The 19,314-nt window shown below is 40.0% G+C and overlaps 1 protein-coding gene across 1 annotated transcript in view; it reads right to left on the reverse strand.

The window, feature by feature from the left end:
- Positions 1 to 19,013, reverse strand: part of NWD2 (NACHT and WD repeat domain containing 2) — a 56,213-nt gene extending 37,200 nt beyond the window's left edge. The window contains exon 1 of the mRNA XM_054203593.1: positions 18,863 to 19,013. Within this exon, the coding sequence (XP_054059568.1) occupies positions 18,863 to 19,013 (151 nt within the window). The remainder of the gene's footprint in view (positions 1 to 18,862) is intronic.
- Between the last annotated feature and the right edge of the window lie 301 nt (positions 19,014 to 19,314).

Here is a 19,314-nt window from a genome sequence, read left to right on the forward strand (position 1 = left end):
CAGATCTGGATTAATACAGATGCATCCTATGAATATTTAGGAATGGAGTGCAAAAAACATCACGCTCAGCCCAGAGTCACCTGAGTTAGTACATAAGGAATTGAAGGATGGATGAGTTTCTCCCTCCTTAGGATCCATAGTCATTAACTTTCTCTCATACTTTAGTGCCTAAGTCAACCTTTTCTTGCAGAATGTAGTACACAGCTAACAAGGCTAATTAGCCAGAGGGTTGCACTGTGCTGATGCACAGTATTATTTTGGCTCCAAAGCAACTTTTCTCAGTCCCAGCTTGGAGTCACTGTACTGCATGGTGTTGCTGTACCCTGTGATAAAAGCTACCTGTGTACTTTGCTTCATTTAAAATAGTTCACTTTTATTTTTTTTACCTTCACAGTAACCAAGGACCTTAGATCAGTCAGTGACAGGAGACTATATATTCTATATTCTTTGCCTTAAGACCGGTTAATTTTGGCATGCAAGTCTACGAAAACACAGAGCATCATATCTTCACAATTGAGTAGAATAAACTCAGTTGAAAACCAATTTACTACTCGGTTACTGAGCTAAAACAAAATGATTCTTGCCTCTCAACTGAAATTAAGCACGACTACAGCTTTGTTATAAAGGAAGCAACAATTCAGTTACTGTTTGCAGTTCCTTAAATGATCAATGTGACAGCGGACGGAACAGTCTTATGAGGGAACTAAAATAGGCTAAGTTGCAGGAAAAAAAATATGGAAAAGGGCAGAAGTTAAGAGTAAACATGATTAAATCATAAATAGGAAATATATTATCTGAGGTATACAACAGATAAAACCATATTCTGCTGCTTTCTATTTATGCCCGTAGGACGTACCCTGCAGAATCACACTGGCTCTAGTTTTAGAACATGGTGCTGTTCCCTGCAGCGTTAACTTGTAGAGTCTTGTTCAGAAAATTAAACAACACGCTGCGAGAGTAGTGCTACATTTCTAATACCTTACAAATGAAACAAAAACAGATAAAACAATCCTTCGTCTAGAACCGTGTTATAAGACACTGTGTGATAAGACACTCAGCGTACCCATCCTGTATTTTTATTCCTACCTCCAAATCTGATGGAATGGGCTTATCTAATTGGAATTGGAGTATGGTGCTTATATTAATGAATATTAGGAATCCCTGGATTTGTAATAATTGTGAAATTTTAAGGAAACAGAAATGCGTATAGTTAAGGTGAACTACAGTAATTAGTATGGATGGCAGATAAGCTGGTTTAATTAAATAAAATCTAACCTGATTTACAGTGACAGCAAATCTGTGAAGCTGGCAGATCCTAACAACAAAAATGTCACACAGGCAAATTCCACCTTCCAGGCTGCTGCTGCAGATGAACGGATTGACTAAATGACATTCTTCTAGCAGCCAAAATGAGACAGTAGTTGTGAGATGAGCTTTATACACCTCCTAATGTTAATTCTGATACTCTGAAATCCAAATGACAGTCCACAATGAACTACGGGAATGAAACTACATCTGCAAAACTGTTGAGACTTAAAAAAGCCCCAACCCTAAATTCGTCTCCAGTATTAAAAGCAAACTAAAAACCAACCCTGTCTTGAGTGAGACGGTGACTTGCTGAACGTACATCTTCCCTACAAGTGCTAACTCTTGCAGACGACTGCCTCCTAAGGCAGTCCATAACCACACCATCCTGCCTACCCCTACACTTTGAACCGACTATCGCAGCCCTCTCTCTCTCCGTGCACCCCCAGTGTAATGCTGAGGACAGAACTACATTAGCCACATAGGCATTTATGGCCTCTCTGCTAAATGGTAGGCAATCGCTGCTTAAACATGAGTGTTTGTGTGAGGTGTGATTTCTCAAGGCTTGTAGCTCAGTCAAATCACTGCCAGTTTTCATTAAAGTACTCCAAGGTGCTGCTTCTCAGCATGAACTATTTCCATGCCAAAGTCTGACCTTCAAACACAAGCTGTTCTGCTATTAAAGTCGCTTATTTTATTTTTAATAGGGAAAGTACATTTCACATTCCTGTGTTAGTAAACACATGATGTGTATTTACAAACAGTTGCCAAACATGAATCTCTGGGATAAAATAAGTCATGGAAAATAGCCTAGTTGAAGAAAATTTCAAAACGTATATGCAAGTGAACAGAAAGAGTTAACATGGAAGCCTGATGGAAATAATTGCCCATTTTCAAGCACCAGTTATTCTGCTCTAGGACCAAAGAGTTTCTCTTCTTGCTGGTGGTCTTACTGGTCTGAGTTCAGCCCCAGCAATGGGAACGGCTGTTTCACGCAGGTGTGCTGCAGTCACACGATGACTCTTACTCAGCCAAGGTTCAACGCAGCTCAATAAGGAGGTTGCTCAGCCCCATCCTGTCACAGTGTGTTGGCACAGGGGGTGCCAATGTGGGGACAGAGAGACCCACTCGACCACCCTCAAAGGAGCAGCAGATTCAAGTTGCAAGCCTCTTCACAGAAACGTTGAGTCACCCATGAGTCACCTTACCCAAGCACAATGCATGCTAAAGCCCTCGAGCAGGGGAAAGTCCTAAGCAGGGAGGGTGTCAGCACTGCCACGGTTTGACTGACGGAAGAACACGGCATTACCCAGCTCCCGGGAGCCAGCAGGAAAATTGCTGACTGACATAACAGGTTGAGGCAGGCAGCTGAACCTGGAAGGACCAAGGCAGAAAAAGAAGAAGAAGAAGGAAAAAGCTGCCCTTGCAGCTGTTCAAATGTCAGAAATGAACGTCATACGGGGTCACAGAGCTGCCTGCAGGTTGCATCTCCAGCCTGTCACCCAGGAAAGGGCAGGTCCCTGCGTGCGCAGAAGAATTTCTGTACCACCCACCCTGCGCTTGGTGTTCCCGAGCTTTGCAGTGGTCAGGACAGAAGCTTCCTGGGGGGTCTTGACCTCACCTCTTCCACTGCCTACTTCTCTGCTAGCTTAGTCTCCTGCACAAACGCACACAGATATGTTTATTATCACATAATGTTGGAGTCTTCTGTGCAACTGTGGAGGTCTGATGCCCTGGATGAGCAGAGGACATCTTCTAATCTAGTCCTGAATGCATATCCACTAAGATACCCAGCTATTTGCGTCCCCTAAGTATTCTAAATGCTTAGATTTGCTGGATGGGTAGGACAAATTCTTGCCAGAGGATTTTTTTTTTAACGCATTACAATATTAAACATTGTAGGTATTTTATAACCATTGTCTACTGACTGCAGTGAGAATTTCTGTACTTGAATTATCTAAGGATATGATGCAAATAAGGTTAAAAATTACTTAGCAGCAATACCAAGTAAGGAAGTGACTGCCAAACCTCTTAATGCTAGTATGTTCTTGTCACGCAGGACTATTCAACTGAATTATTCCTTTTAAACTGCCTTTTTTTTTTCTAATAATGCACAATAGCATTGTATATTACCCCTGATACTAAAAGGTTTGAATACCAGCAGGTAAGAAATGTCCCTAAATATTATGGAAACCTTGTCTCTGAAAATAATACCATAATAATAAGTCATTTGCATTTGTATAGTGCCTTTCATCTGAGAATCTCAGAGCACTTTGCAAGCAAGGAGTTTGAATCCTGTAGCTGGTAAGACAGGGAAAAATAACTTGAGCTACCTAGTACCCTTGCTTTCCTAGAAAATTAACTCCATCGACTCTGTTGTCATTTCCTTCCCTTCGCGTTTCTGGGAGTAGAGAGCATTAGAATAAGCATCCAAAGCTCCCCAAGACTCTTTTTAGGGAATGGAAACAGATTGATCTGGGTCACTTCTTCCAGTATGCCCTCCCTGAACAACACTGCCAACCTTCAGGTCTCTGCTGGCTCTTTAAGAAGGCAAATAAGAAACTAGACAGACTCTAGTCTCTCGTAGAGAGACTCTAGAGTCTCCTCAACCTTCTCAGTTCTTAAAAAAATAAATACAACAGTGGGTTGAGCGTTTGAGCCCAAAGGAATGGGCATTTGGCATGAAAATCAGAAGAAATAATGGAAAATGACATTAAAATAGTAAGTAATCCTGAAATGTGTCTCTCAATTGTGAAGAAATGACAGGATGTGACAACAAATTTGTGGTCCACACCAGAACATTTAAACAAACACATTTTCAGAACAAAAGACCTAACTATCTGAGGCAGGATTCAAAATGCAGGGCATAATTGTAAGCCTAAAACTTCCAGTTGCAGCAATTAGCTCTTCCTTTATATCCTAAAATCAAGCAATATCCGATTTAAAATTAGGTGTAGTTTTAAAATCTGTTTCTCTGAAGTGTTCCCTACTGTCAGTTCTGTAAGATGACAAATTTAAACGCCACATATAGAATATGTATTTATTATTTTTTAATTATAATGCTTAGCTGGCCAACATTCCACCGTGACATCTTACTTATAAAATACCCAGCATCTTGACTGTTAATATGATTAACCAGTGCCACCTATTGGCTTAACAAAAACACCCAGCTGTCAATTTATTTACATAAAAAAATGAGGCAACTAGTAAAATCAAAGGGGTCAAGACCTGTGTTAAAATACAGAATTTTTGGGAAATACCAGTATGGAACTGTCATGACAGAAGAGAAAAACAGTTCCTATATCTAAATACCAAAAGACTTTTGATTATTCACAGATGATTGTGTTCACAATTCAAAACAAATGTTGATTTCTAAGAGTTCTGAGTTTTATTATGTGTACAATATGCTTACATGATCCAAAGGTTGGTGAAGTTAATGGAAAGATCCGTTAACCTCAGTGGATCTTAAATGCAGTTCTACATGTGTGGAATATATTGAAAGCCCTTACCTTTTGATGCCTTACTGACTTCCACAGAGTTTGGATGAAATCCTTCAATCTGTAAATAAATTAATAAATAACCCCCCACTACATACTCATTAAATCTAGCGGGTATGGTATGAGTGAGGACTCTGAGGCAGAACTTGATCTCATAATGTATCCTCATAACTAACCTCACATTACCCCTTGGCAACACAGCACCCTTACAGGTAGGCGTTCTTAAAAAGAGTTAGGTTGACTCGGAATCCTTTCCCAATCCTGCAAATGGTCCCTAGATTGCAGCTTGGGTGCCTAGGTGTCCTTGCATCCCTCGGCTGTGGTTTGTGGCAAACACTGCAAAGGCACCTGCCTGCAAATGCCAATGCACAGCAGGAGCTTTGGCGGCACCGTGGGTTGAAGGCAGAATCTCTACAGGGGGAGAATTTTGCATTCTGCAAATGACACAAGTGGAAGAATTCAACAAAACCTAATTCTTTCATTTAATAAAGCAAACTAGCAAAAGCTCTTGAAAACATGACAATTTACAAACAATTATTGTCATACAATTAAATGATGTGACAGGGTGACAGGAGAAACTGAAGACACAGCACATCTCGAGTCACCAAAATTAAGTCTGAAAATTATCTCTGCAGAACACTGAAGCTTATTACAACTAAGCACTGGAAAATAGCAAAGCCTGCAAGGACAAGAATTTGCAACTATAATCAAAATTAACGTAAAAGAAAAACTTCTCATGAAATCTAAAGGAGGACTTCTGAGTGAGCTGTGCAAAAAACAAAACAGAAGACATAAAAAAGGCCAGTGCAATAACAAAGACACCTGCAAAAATCCTGCTAATTCATATAGAGGTGTCAATTCACCCTTCAAAAAATAATGGAATTACTTAGAAAGCAGAAAAAAAGCTGTACAACACTGAAAAATGTTTTTAACAATTAAGTTGTGTGTACTGAAGTAGCTTTACTATTTTTTTTCTGACATCACTAGACCAAAGAGAAAACAATCAGGGTACATTACTAAAGCACTTGAGGTAATGAGGCAGTGGCAATCAATAAAGCAACGGGATGTCACAGACATTTTGTCTCCTAACTGAACTGCAGATTCAAGAGCTGGAAGGAAACGAATGTATGTTGTAGGCTTAGAAAAGGCATAAAACAGAGGTAAGCCATAAAAAAACACAAGAAAGCATGGCTTGTAAAAGCACACGCGAATTTCACAGCACAAGCCAGTGCAGGCCCATTAAACAGACCTCATTCTGAAGAAATTCCAGTTAATGTTCTTATGTGACTTTACCTCTGGCAGCGCTGCAAAGCTATGGAATAGCTCTGCAAGCACTGTTGGCTCTGCGGTAAAACTGCCCTTCCCTTCTCTAAACTTTCCATTTAAGCTCACAAGTCACAAAGTTCTGATCCAGGTCATATTTTTCCTTAAGTTTGGTGGAACATGCCCATTTTTGGGGTCACTACAAAACTGCCGAAGTCAGTCAGGCCAGCTGGAAAAGCATGACTTTTGTCAAATGTAGCCTACTGTATGGGTTTCAGGTGAAAGATGTGAAGACTTTTATTCCAGAAGATGAAAAGTCTTGAACCTGACACTTGTGGGTGTGCACACACCCCGAGAAGAAGTGTAAGGCGCTGCTTGCTATCAGTGCAGTAAGTCTGCATCAATAAAGTAGTTTTCTTTGCAACAGACTTTTTTTCCTTGATGCTAAATGGAGATGACTATGAAATAACATCCCTGCACCATCAGGATAGTACTTGTCTGCTGTAGAAACAGTTACCAAAGATGAAGACACTAAATGACAACCCCAGCAAAGGAGAGCAGCTGCAAGAGGGCATTAAGCCCAGAGCAACAGGACTACGTGAGGGAGGGATGCCAGAAACACCTTGCCTAAATAAGAGAATCTCAACTGATTTCTTACAGGACTATTTCAGAACCTGAGAGACAACTTCCACCCAGCTATAACCACCCACTTATGGGCACTGCGGTACAACAGTTTCTAAAACTGAGAATTCCAGGTGGTTTCTGCACTAGAAGCCATTGAGCGTGACCAAATAATTCACAAAACTGGCTCGTTCTGACAGATTATGTAACGTCTGAGAGGAAAACAGTGATTGACATGTAAAGGAAGAGTGATTTATCTTACCTCCATTCTCCCTTACCCTTTCCAATTCTAATGATTCATCTCAGCATTACTTTCAATGAAGATTATACAATCCAGTTAAAAAGGCATTTTTTTTGTAATTTTTCAAATGTATCTGTTTTTATGAGTAAAATATTTTTGTGATGACTTGATTTTACTATATTTTGTTTTCTTGTTCCAGATCTTATTATTTTTTTCTGCTTGCTAACCACATTTAGTTGATGACATATATTCAGGCAATAGTAAATTTGCAGTGTAACAATCTTGAGGAGTTAGTAATTGAAAAAGGACAAGAAGCAGCAGATATAGTTGAAACAACTAAGTTCAGTTTCCCACTAATACATTTCACAGGTGTGATACAGAAAATAATATTTGAAGAACTTCCAGAACTGGCATACCAATTTAATCAATCGGTGCCTGAACTACAGACTGCCGTCCAAATTAGTACTTTCAAATTACTTTAGCCATCTTCCCCAACTCTTTGCTTCAATTTTCACAATAATAATACCCGATGAGCTGCAATGACCTTTAAAGGAGGATAAAAATCTTCTATGACGCTGTACTCTCAACGGCAGTGTAGAAGATGGCTGAAAGCACGGACTTGACTTCATTTCCATTTCTTGCACTGCCAGACACTATCAGTCTTTCTCAACGCCCATGAATGTATTTGTCCCTTAGCCACAGAATATCTAGAAACGTCTGCAAGTCATCTTTTACCTTCTACACCTACATACGGTTAAACACAACCGAATCTACAACTGGGGATCTCCTTTCTTTTATTTGAAGTGATTTTGAATTTACATAATGACTATGAGGAGCTGACTGTGGCATTAACACTGGAACAATATACCAGCAATGGAATTGCTCAGTAGAATTATATAGTATTATACATCATTGATTATAGAAAGTATAAAATAGAAAATTCATAATTAAAACAGGTGGGATGTAGGGAGATCACGTGCATTTTTAGCTCTGTTTTCTAAAGAAAGGAGGAATATATGATGATCTGTGTGTCTTCTACATGTCTTCTCTTTTGAAAAATATTTTTAACTCATGACTGACATTAAACAAGTCTGACAGAATTATATTAATCTCAAATATAATGAATATCCTATATGAGAATCAATCAGCAGGTATATAAGAGAAGTCCTGTAAATGAGTCTCCTCTTCCCATTCATAAATAAACCACCAAAGGAAAAGCTGTAACATGAGCTATTAGACACTTTGTAAATGCCTTATTTGCAGGAAAGCTTCACCTGAAACAAGCATTTCTCTGCAGGACATACATACATGGTAAAATAATATTTATGGGAGGTCATTGCTTTATATTATACCTGCTTTTCTTGCATGCATAGATCGGCTTCCTGACATGGTAAAAGGATGAAGAGGCAGAAACTAGATTTGAGAAATTTATGAATGACATAGACTAGTGAAAGTTACTGAAACTCATTCTAAGCAAGGAAATTTTCAGGGAATTTTTTTTACTTTTGGTAGCTTCTATTAAAATGAGTTTATTTTGTGTCTGTATATGTTGCAGTAAGCACTACCAGTAGTGCTATGGAAGACATAGTGCAGCATATGCTGTAAAGTCCATTTTCCTACGTATTTTCTTAACTGGTTTGGAGAGAGCTCATGAAGAGCTAGACTGTCTTCTGTCAGGAATGGCACAGGTATGTTTGATCCTGCTACGGGCAGGACAGACACAAAGGCCTCAAGGGGTCCCTTCCAGCCTCCTGGTCTGTGATTTGCACAACAATAAATAACTGCCTAATGAAATAACTGCCTAAGGTCCCTTGGGCCTCTGTTGTTGACACATATTTTGGGTTTAAATGGCATGTCATTGAACTCAATGTCATTCATTTTGCTCACCCCAGATTGCTTAATTCTTTATAATCCCGTGTTGTAAATGACTTGCATTTCAAAGTACAAACTTTGCTACTGTCTTGATGTGCCAAATTAGGGACCACATACACAGGAATGCTTCAATAACTTGCTTCAAAAGCATTGCGTAATTCTTCATCACTAATCCAATAAATATATAAGTGAATCAAGACCATTACAAAACAATAATATGATTTTATCATTTTCCTGACATTTATCGGTAACCACTCCTACAAAGAGGATCAACACTTACAGTTCATTGCTCTCAGTATCTGAGCTATCAGAAATAGAGGGTGTAAAATGAAGAAGAAAAATAGGCATTTTCTTCAGAATAAATAACTTTGTCTTGCCAGAACAGTACAGACTATAAATCTAGCCACTAAGTAAGAAACTACTTTTCCTCTGATCACCTTTTCTAGAATCTGGGGGGGGGGGCTTTATTAAACAACTGTAGGTACAAAAAAATAAAAAGGTTAAGTCCTTAATTTTAAGAAAATAATTTATAAAGCAGTCATACATGATTTCTGTTATGTTTGATTATGACAGTAAAGCAAGATCCTCTAGATGTGTCATGCTGGCATAGTAGGTGTGGGATATTCTTGATAATAAAATAACCCTTAGATTAGACTCCTGCGTGACACACTGGACTCCCTTAGATTAGACTCGATCCCTTAGGCACCTTAGATTATTGAGCATTGTCATTTCCTTATTTACTTCTTAGTATAGCTCCATTTTAAGAACCCCACGGAAACAGGGATATTCAGACAACTAGGTCTTCACAGTTAACCTCTCTTTCTATATAGCCAAAAATGGATCATTACAATGATGGTTTTGGATGAAGTTACTCTTTTAGGGAGATCTGCTTTTAGATATCTCCACTCCACAGATATTCCCACTTTTGGTTTTTGGGATCTCTTCTTTGGTCTTGTTCATTCGTGGCCTTGTTCATTCCCACTGAAGTTAGTAGAATTAGGCGTTTCACCGGGCAATAATCTATCCCAAAACTTGGAAAGGTTGTGACAAGTACCAAGACTACTGACTAATTAGTAAAGCAACTAGATAAATTCATGAAAGCAAAGGACCTCACAGATTATTAAACATAAAGACATAATCTTTATCATTTTGTCCCCGTTGTGATTTCTTAGTCTTTCATCATGCATCTGAGATTGCCAGGGGCACAGGAAAAGTATTGGGCTCCTTCAGTCTCGCTATGTCCCATCTTACTTCATTTGCGTCTTGCTTATCTTATATATAATAGCTGATGTGCATAATTCTGCAAATATTAAGCCCACATGGTTATTCAACGGTTCTCAATCTTAATCTAATAAAATCCAGTCAGTGAGATCACTTGTGAAGAAACATCGAGTGTAAACTCAGGCAGTGTCAGGGATTCTGCTACAAATATTCTAAAGTGCCAGTCATTTCTTCCTACATTGCATGGTCAGACATCAATCTTATACAATACAAATAAACGATACTAACTAACAGATAATATATATCAAAGCCACTATGCTAAAAAGGGATTTTGGAGGGTTTGCACAAGCCGTTTATTTTGCCAATGATTTTTAACTTTGAACTTCTATATGCTTCTAAATGTCTATTTTGTACTTTTATGAAGTGCTGTAGCTTGTAAGAAATGCAAATGCTCTTTAGTAATACGAACACATCAAAGGGTCTAGGCTTCAGAAATGCCCGCCAATAGCAAACACTCCAGTTGGGGGGCTCTCTGAAACCAAGGCTGTCAAGATAGAGCTCTTAGTCATTAATTCTCATTTCATCTTAATGTTTTTGTAAAACATTACTAATTAGAGACTCTAAATAATAATTTTACAAATAACATTGCTATGTATCATACATACACTGTAATAACTACGTCTCAATACCTGATTCAGATAACAGAGAGTTGGAGGACAAAGCTGGAGATTTATAAAGCATAGGTGAGACTGTGAAGGTACTCAATTGCCAGTGGAGTTATATGGACTCTTATTAATAAACATTTTTGAGTGTTTAATTGTAGCAAAGACACACGTTACTATACTGAAGACTGCAGACCCCAAGCAAATGCTAGGAGTAGGTTGTACAAGACTCTTTTTCAGGCTCTGACAGTTTGAAATCTGATCTGTTCAGCTACTTGGTCAGTCCCAAAGACTGATACTTGGTAACAGCATGACTCTGGATTAAGCCCATTTGCTTGACTTCCCAGCTTCTGGCACCAAGTGTATTTTGAACAGCCTGATAAATGTAGTCTGTAAAGATGATTTTTTTTTCTAGGTCCAGATTCTGTACAATAATGACTGTAGTGGGTCAGGCACAAAGTCTGTCCAGCACAGCATCTTCTCTCTGACAATGGGCATTAGCAGATGCTTACAGAGGGAGCTTAAGACCGGGTCACAGATGGAGGCAGGCATGTAATTATGGTGGTGATGGGGTGGCTTACAAGCATTGCATGTGGTACATCTTCTCCTTGTCCAACACAGCAGCATGCACATGGTACTCCGCACTGACTCGGGGCTCCCTCCTCTTTACCTTGCTACGCTCCCTGCTTTCAGGTACCTGTGATTTAGCCCTACTCCCCTTCTGGCTAAAGATTTTGGAAGTAAAAACCTCTCTCTGATACAAACCCTAAATTAATAAGAGTAGCATCAGGCCAGTGGAGTTATTTTAGAGTTGCACTGGCACAACCATGATTAAATTGGGTTCTCTAATTCTATCTATTATTATCCTTCTTTAATTAAAATTCCAGTAAGGGGATAAAGCAGTTGTCTTGAACAGCACTGCCTATATTAAAAACCGACAGATTTCTCTGTATTCCATACACACGACTATCTATGACTACATTATATTTATATCTACCACCTTCAATATATTAAAACCTAAATTACTGGTAGCTAAATATTACTAATGTATTATAGTAGCCTGAAAGTATATCTTATCACAAAATACTCTTCCAGCAGATGAAAATTCAAAATTTCATTTGTTTCAGATGAAAAAAATTGCTGCTCAAGGACTGCCGTCATACCTTGTATTAGAAGTTCAGTAACTCCTTGATCTAAAGTTTTCTTTCTGTAATAAATATTTAAAAAATTCTCCAAACAAAACTTAAAGTCTAATGTAGGATTTTCTCTTGTGTTTACACGTCTGTGAACACATACATATGCCTACATAGTCATGTATTTAAGTATCTAAAAAGGAGAAATTTCACTGCATACGCTTAGAGATAGGATGCCAAGTTATGTACCCTTTGTACTACACTGTCCTTACACGATTACAGAAATCCCGCCACAAAACACACGTGGTCTCCTGGAAACGCAGCCTCGAAAATCCTTGTTGCTCAGCTGCGAGGTCGTCCCACTGCCCTTGATCAGGCAGGAGAGAAGCTCCCCAGTGTCGATGGGGAAGGCACTGTAACGCTGCCTGCACGGTGCTGCCGCTCATTTGAAGCGCGGTCTCATATCTTGCTCGGGGAACGATGCACTATAAGGACGTGATTCAACACTGCTGCCGTCCACCATCTAACACATTGTTTGACAAATTAATATTACACGGAATTTGCACAAGTGTTTCATTGTCCCTCACTGTACTTAGTGTCAAGTGTCCAGGGGCCGCAAGCTCCTCTTGGTCTGTCACTGGAAGGATGACACTTGGCACAAGAACGAGGCACGCTCCAGTGTCCTACGCATATCTTGGCTGCTCTGTGTTTCTAGTGTAACAAAAATATTCATGCATATATACGTATGTATGTATACACAAACTACAATACATGGAACCAGTCTAGCATGCAAATACATCTGAAGAAATAAAGCAATATTTGCAAAGTTAGAAAGGAAAAAAAGAAATTGTAAGTTCTGCTCTGCTTTAATATTATTTCTTCAATGCTAAGAAAAACAGTCGTAAAACCTAAGCTGTAGGTGCACACATAACCCTGAATGTTTACAAGTTTACTTGGGGCTGAAATCTAAACTCCTCTGCAAAACTTTTACTTTTACAATAGCATTTAACAAAACCCAGGCTGTTCTTCAGTAATGCTAGAATTACAATCTTGAGTGATGCCCTTTGAACATAAATACCCAGTTCTCGCAAGGGGTCCTAACAGCAAGTTTGAAAATTGTCTATGATAGCGTGGCTTGAGTTTTATACATCTACTTATACCATTTTATACAGTTTATACCATTTTATATAATTTCTGCATATGTATATGTGTGTGTGTATACACAATATAGACACATATACAAAAATTATATATTTTAGTATTTTTTTATATTAAAAAAGAATAGTCATGTGGTTAAAAAATTTAAGTGCTGTTTTTTAAGTAGATAGTGTAAATATCTAATCCAAACTTTTGGAGCTGATAAGTCCAGATGCTGCTTAGCAGGAAGGTGACTGGGTTACAGGTAATTTGCTTATTTGTAAATATCAAGAAGAAAGAACAAAACCAACAAACTAAATAGCTTGCTGTTTTACTAAAAAAAAAAAAAACCAAAACCAAACCATGCCTCTTGATCTTAGTCTTGTTCCCCAAAAGCACATCTTACCTTTTGAGTACATGAATGAAAAATCTTGTTGAAAATTAGACAAAAGTTCTCAATGTTTCCACTTGCATGTTTGGTACATTTAGAGCAAATCCTTAGCCCAGACCCCAAGCTACGATAAGCAAAGAACCTACAAAACCAACAGGGTGACATGAAGAGCAGCTCTTTTCATACAGTTTATCAACATTTTCTCAAGTTTATCTGTCTGGCAGAATAAACTTAAATTCTGTCTCCGTCCTAGCCCAAAACGATCACCTCCTCTAACAGGAAAAAGGCTTGCGGATTGGCTCAGCAAAAACTCATCTCGTACTTGTTCTGCTTGAGATCTACCAGCCCTGCCTTGCAGAAATAGTTAAAGTCACCATGAGACTTGGTCACACAGTCTAAAGGAGAGTTGGATCTTGCTTTCTGCTCAACCACACCAACACCACAGTTGTTCTGTGGCACAAGAGGAAAGAGAGAAAACTTCACATAGAGGCAGAGATAGGGAAAATGGCAGGCTTCTTTCCAAGCTAATGAGCTGTAGGTATCTCTGAGCTCTGAGCCTCCTGAAACAAGAAATATTTCAAATCAAGACCCATACCGTACCCAGGTACTTGAACCACGTTGCTCTCCCAAACTCTGAGATACTCAACTTTATCTCTAAAACTATTGGACTTCTTTTTTTTCCCAAATGTAGCTTGGTTTGTAGCTCTTAAACGCTACAGTGATGTGCGTCACATAACACCATAAATAGCTACAAAGTTAGGTAACCAGAGCTAACACTTAGCATAAAAAAAGTCCTGGAGTTATTTGTCTCCACATCTCCGCAACACCTCCCTTGCAATTTCATACACTTGAACATCTGTGTTTTCCTTTAGCTAAGGAATAAATTCCACCCAGATTACATAAAATTGTCTTTGTAAAAAGATCTTCATGCAATGTATCCAAGTCGGGACACCATATGGTATTCTGGGGCTGACCAAAATGGACGATCGTTAACTGCGCATTATTCTGGCTTTTGAGTATTTTTCCACATTAATGTTTCCTCAATTATGTTTTTCTTAGGAGAAACAACATTTCTCATAAAAATAATAGAATATACCTGGAATAGGCTAAGAATGAAAACTTGTACCTTTCTCTTATCACATATGGCAATAACTTTGTAATTAAAGCAAGCATAATTCTTCATCTGTTATGAGTTATTCACCCTCATGTTCGATAGCACTAAACTACAAATGCACATAAGATTTTTTCTTTCAAAGGTTCATCAAAATGCATAAAAATACATGTAATTCCTGCAAAGCAACCTATAACAATAGGTCCAAACAAAAACATTGGTAAGGTCCATTTCTGCAATCATTATTTATAGGAATAATCCTTATCTAGTCGATAAAACTAACTGCAAGAGAGAATCTTGCTTTATGTATCATGAGAAAATATATAAACTGGGCACCAAACATTTGTGTTTTTCAAATTAATGCAATGTTCTGGATGATGCATGTCAATGGAAACTATACTAAGTTGAACAATTGCATAATAACTCAAGAACACTCAAACTCATTCAATAGTGTAAGACAAGGAAATCTCACTTGGGCAGTCTATGGGCAAGGTGGTGAAGTTCTAACTGCACAGGTTAGTTTTATACCGTGCTTGTACAACAGCGGCGTTAAAGTGGTGGTAGTACCAGTAGTATCTTCTATTAGAATAAAATCTTCATTTTACATTTCTAGATGTATAGAGAGGACTTCATCCTTAAGATTGTTAATCATGCCAAAGCTAGTGTTAGCTAGGTTTTTTATAAATAGTTGGGCTTATAGTTTTAAAAAATGGGTACTTAAGGCACAGAAGCCATGAGGAACATAGCCTTTCTGTATTAAAAAGGGCTGTTAAGAGAGAGCTTGATCATGATCTCATTGCAATTGTTTCTGTTTATACAACAGAAATGTTTTGAATGGCTAAAAGGTACTAACTGCCATGATCCAGTAAAAAGTGATCCTGTGTTGGAACTGTGGAGGTGTGCAGAGGTGCTGCACAGAGAAGAGCGAGCAGTATGCAGCTGATACAATGGCTGGAAAAGGGAGCATCCCTTCCATGGGAATTATTAAATGCAGCCCTGTTCACACTTTGAGATGAGACTGGCTAACACCACCTGTGCCAGCACACACTCAGAATTATGTAAAGGTATTATCATCCTGTCTTCAATGGAACCACCTGTCTGCGTAGGATTTGGCTTTCTGCATCTCTCTCTTCAAATGCTTTCTTTTGTCTCTGCTAATCTACAGACATGAAAGGCACCTTCGCAACCAGAACTTATAGAGCTCAGAGTAAAAAATTATCGATGTCTTAACTAATTGAAGGAATAACAAGGCCTTAGGACAAACTAGCAGAAGGCTAACCTCCCCACTTTCAGAAGAGCCAAGAGACTTGATAATTATCAGAGTTTTGACTGTATGTTCCAGTTCACACGATTTCATTTTCAAGACTAATTCCTAACTCCGGTTAAGGCATCAGTTTCAACCAGGGCTTGTAATATTGCCTTATATCACCACATAATTTCTTGGCGAATAGCTAAGCGAAATACCAAACTTTGCAACTCAAATAATTTTCTGCTTGAAGTAGTGAGGCGAACTACTGGAATGTTCTGAATCTACATAGGGCTGATGTCACAGCTCCATATAACGGGACCGTATGGAAGTTTATACCTGTTGTATTTAATAAGAACTGTATGTTAATGGAAGGCATCTATACAGGCACTATTGAGTAGCAAACAAACTGTCATTAACTGATTGCTCTTACAGTCCTTAGATTTCTACATGTAACAGCAATATCTTGAGAAAACCAATAAATTATTTAAAACAAAATCTTCAACCTCTCTTTGCCAAAATACATATTTAAAATATGTCTGTTTGCTTATATCTACTGAAATGAGAAAAAAGACTAATTTATATTCAAATAATGAAGCAACTTCAATGTTTCTAAAGTGAATGTTTCTTCAGTGATATGAACATTGATTAACAGATATCAATAATTTGAACAAGACAATACTGTTACAGTTAACAGGGAAAACACAATTCCACTTATCTACATTTCCTCTAGAAAACAAGAGACTGTAATATGAAGCAATATGTTCCTATTACCCATGCTCACTGTCGCCACTTATTGGTCTTTTTAGGGATTTGTGTTTAAGAAAATTTACAAAGAATCATTTTCCTAATTGCATAATAAAATTAAAATATATTTCAATCCTACTGAAGTATGTTCGTAAAGAACAGACCAAACACTGATTCACCAGAGATCTCCAATATACGCTCATTAAACTTTTAAGATTGTACACTTTGAGTTGCGGATAAAGTTTTCTTGTGACCGCCAGCAGGATGAATCCCTAAGCTTCCCTGGCACCACAATTCTGATACGTAGAGAGCACAGCCAGGGGGTATTCGCTGCTACCTCTGGAGTTTGGGGACTCACAGCCCCTTTCAGGAATGCTCAGCACTAAGAGGAAGGGGTATAAAGTGTATTGATATGCTGAAAATGAACAAGAAAGGCCTTAGTCATGCAAATATACATTGTGGTTTGGGGCTTAAATATGCAAAATAGTTTATTAAGTTGGGAGAGTTTAACCTTTTTTTTCCAGAACTCTTGCATTGTGAACTCTTCTAGGTATTTTGCAAGCAGCAATTTTATTTCTAAGTACTTCACTAGACGATATCTAAATCCCATTGTAGGCTACTTGTTCTTGTTTATTCTTTTATTGTATTATTTTTTTAAGGTCACATGCAGTTAGTAATACTGTCAGTGTAATAGTGTCAGTGATACCACTGATAAGTACTCATGGCTGTTTCTCATCATTTGGAGTCCCTAAATGTTCATGTAAGTGGTTCATGTTGGCAACCAGAATCTGTAACCACTCCGAAATTTCTGTCCCATACTATAATTTCTGAAAGCAGGAGCAATGTTGCAAATAAAATTTTGGACATGAGAAGTGTTAATCATTGTGATCATATGTTCCTACAAAGAAGCTGATATAAATAATCCCAAACTGACCAAATTATTTTCTTCCTCTCAGTGCTTTTTTAAAGCTGAAATTTTGAAATAACAATGAAAGGCTAAAATCCTGCAAATGGACATATAAGGCTTCAAAACCCAACTTTTAGAATGAGTTTAGTGGTTTGGGTTTTTTTTGTGTTTTTTTTTTTATTTTAGCAAATATGTATCTAACGTACCAAGCTCTCCTGATGATAAATGCCATTCGCATCAAATACAGAGGCATCAGTAGCTCCATAGTTAAGGCAAAACTGGCAGAAAACCCGTTTCTAATGACTAACACATCTTCTAAAAATCCACACCAATTTTCTTTCAGAGCCAAATAATCATTTTTCTCGATTATTGCTATTTAGACATCTTTGCTTAGATTGCATCAATAAACTGCAAGCATTTTCACGCCCTCCTTAAAGAATGGCATCTTTTTCAAACAAACAGGGACGTCGGATGCAAGAGCTGAGAGTTTCCTTGTGTTGAGAGCAACTCGGAAGACCTGGAGGTGTGGGAATTCTTCAAGGCAGCGCTATGCCCACTTCTTTTTCTTTGGCTTGTGAGCGCTATTTCTCATGCTCACGTAAGTATTGGTGCCAAGACAATTTTCACTTCAAAATTCAAACTATTTTGTCATTTCAGGCATGATTTTCAGATCTCTGATGTTTGCATAAAAGGTGACAGTATTGTTGAATTAGAAGTGTTGGGCGGGGAAGGTGGTGGGTGGTGGTGTGAAAGAGAATTGTGAATACAGCGGGCTCATTTTTTGCAGGCAAGAAATGTCATAGGTGTGAACGCTTAATTTATTATTTCCGTGCTTCAAGTGGGAATATGCTTCAGCAACTTAAATTTTACGAGTGGGAATGACACCTCCTGAATGTATGCAAATTCCTCCTATCAAAGGGTAATTTTAAAAATAGACTTTAAGTAGCAGGATGCCTTATTAGTTCAGGTACCGGCTATGCGATCCCGACTTTATTAAGCTAAAATTGCAGGTTTCAGTGCATGCTTCCTCGGAAGCAGAGTATGACCGGGATCAAAGGATCACATTTGCCGTATCCTCAGCCGGCGGCGACCTGCTTTCCCTGCGCTATGAAATCAAGGGGAAACTCTATTAACCAGCCTCTCCGGGAGAGCTTTCACAAAACACCCCCACGGAAAAACCTTCCCCTTCGCTTTAGTCCGTTTCCATGTCCGAGACCCCCGCGTACCCTATGCCCCGCTGCACCGTAGAAGAGACACCCCCACCTCTCCCACCCCCGATATAACTTCAGAGCGGAGTACACCGGCGCCTCCAACCCCCCCTGCGACACAGCCGAGGCGAGCCCCGCCACCCCACCCCGACCCCCACCGTCACCCCGCGGGCCCCCGCAGCGACGGCGCCCGGCAGCAGCGGGAAACGCGGCGGTCGGTGCCGGCTGCGGGTCCCGGCGCTGCGGGCGGCAGGGGGAGCTGCGGGGCGGGCGGCGGAGCCCGGCGGGCGGCGGGTTTACCTTCGGGGTTGGCGCTGATGAAGACGCGGACGCTCCTGCCGCTCGGCACCAGGTGGGACGGCAGCGCCGAGAGGTTGCCGGAGAAAGCCGCCCGCCGCAGCGCCGCGTCCCGCGGGCAGGGCAGCCTGCCGCCCGCCCCGGCCGGCCACATCCCGCCGCGCTGCAGGGCGATGCTCGCAGGCGGCCGCCGGGCCTCGGCTCAGGGCAGACCCCGCACCGCCGCGGCGGCGGCGCTCGCCATCGGCTCGCCGGCAGCGGCCATGCGGACTCTCCGGCCGCCCGGGACCGCCGCCTGCCTCCTCGGCGGCGGCGCGGCTGGGATTGGGGCCGCCGCCCGGCGCCGGAGCAGCGAGGAGGAGGAGGAGGAGAGGCGGCGGCCGCCCTCCGCGCCGCTGCCCGGCGGCGGGGAGGGCGCGGGAAGAAAGTTTGCGGCGGAGCGGGGGAGGCGGCGG

Source organism: Rissa tridactyla, chromosome 5 (genome assembly GCF_028500815.1).
Source record: "Rissa tridactyla isolate bRisTri1 chromosome 5, bRisTri1.patW.cur.20221130, whole genome shotgun sequence".
Classification (NCBI taxonomy): Eukaryota; Metazoa; Chordata; class Aves; order Charadriiformes; family Laridae; genus Rissa; species Rissa tridactyla.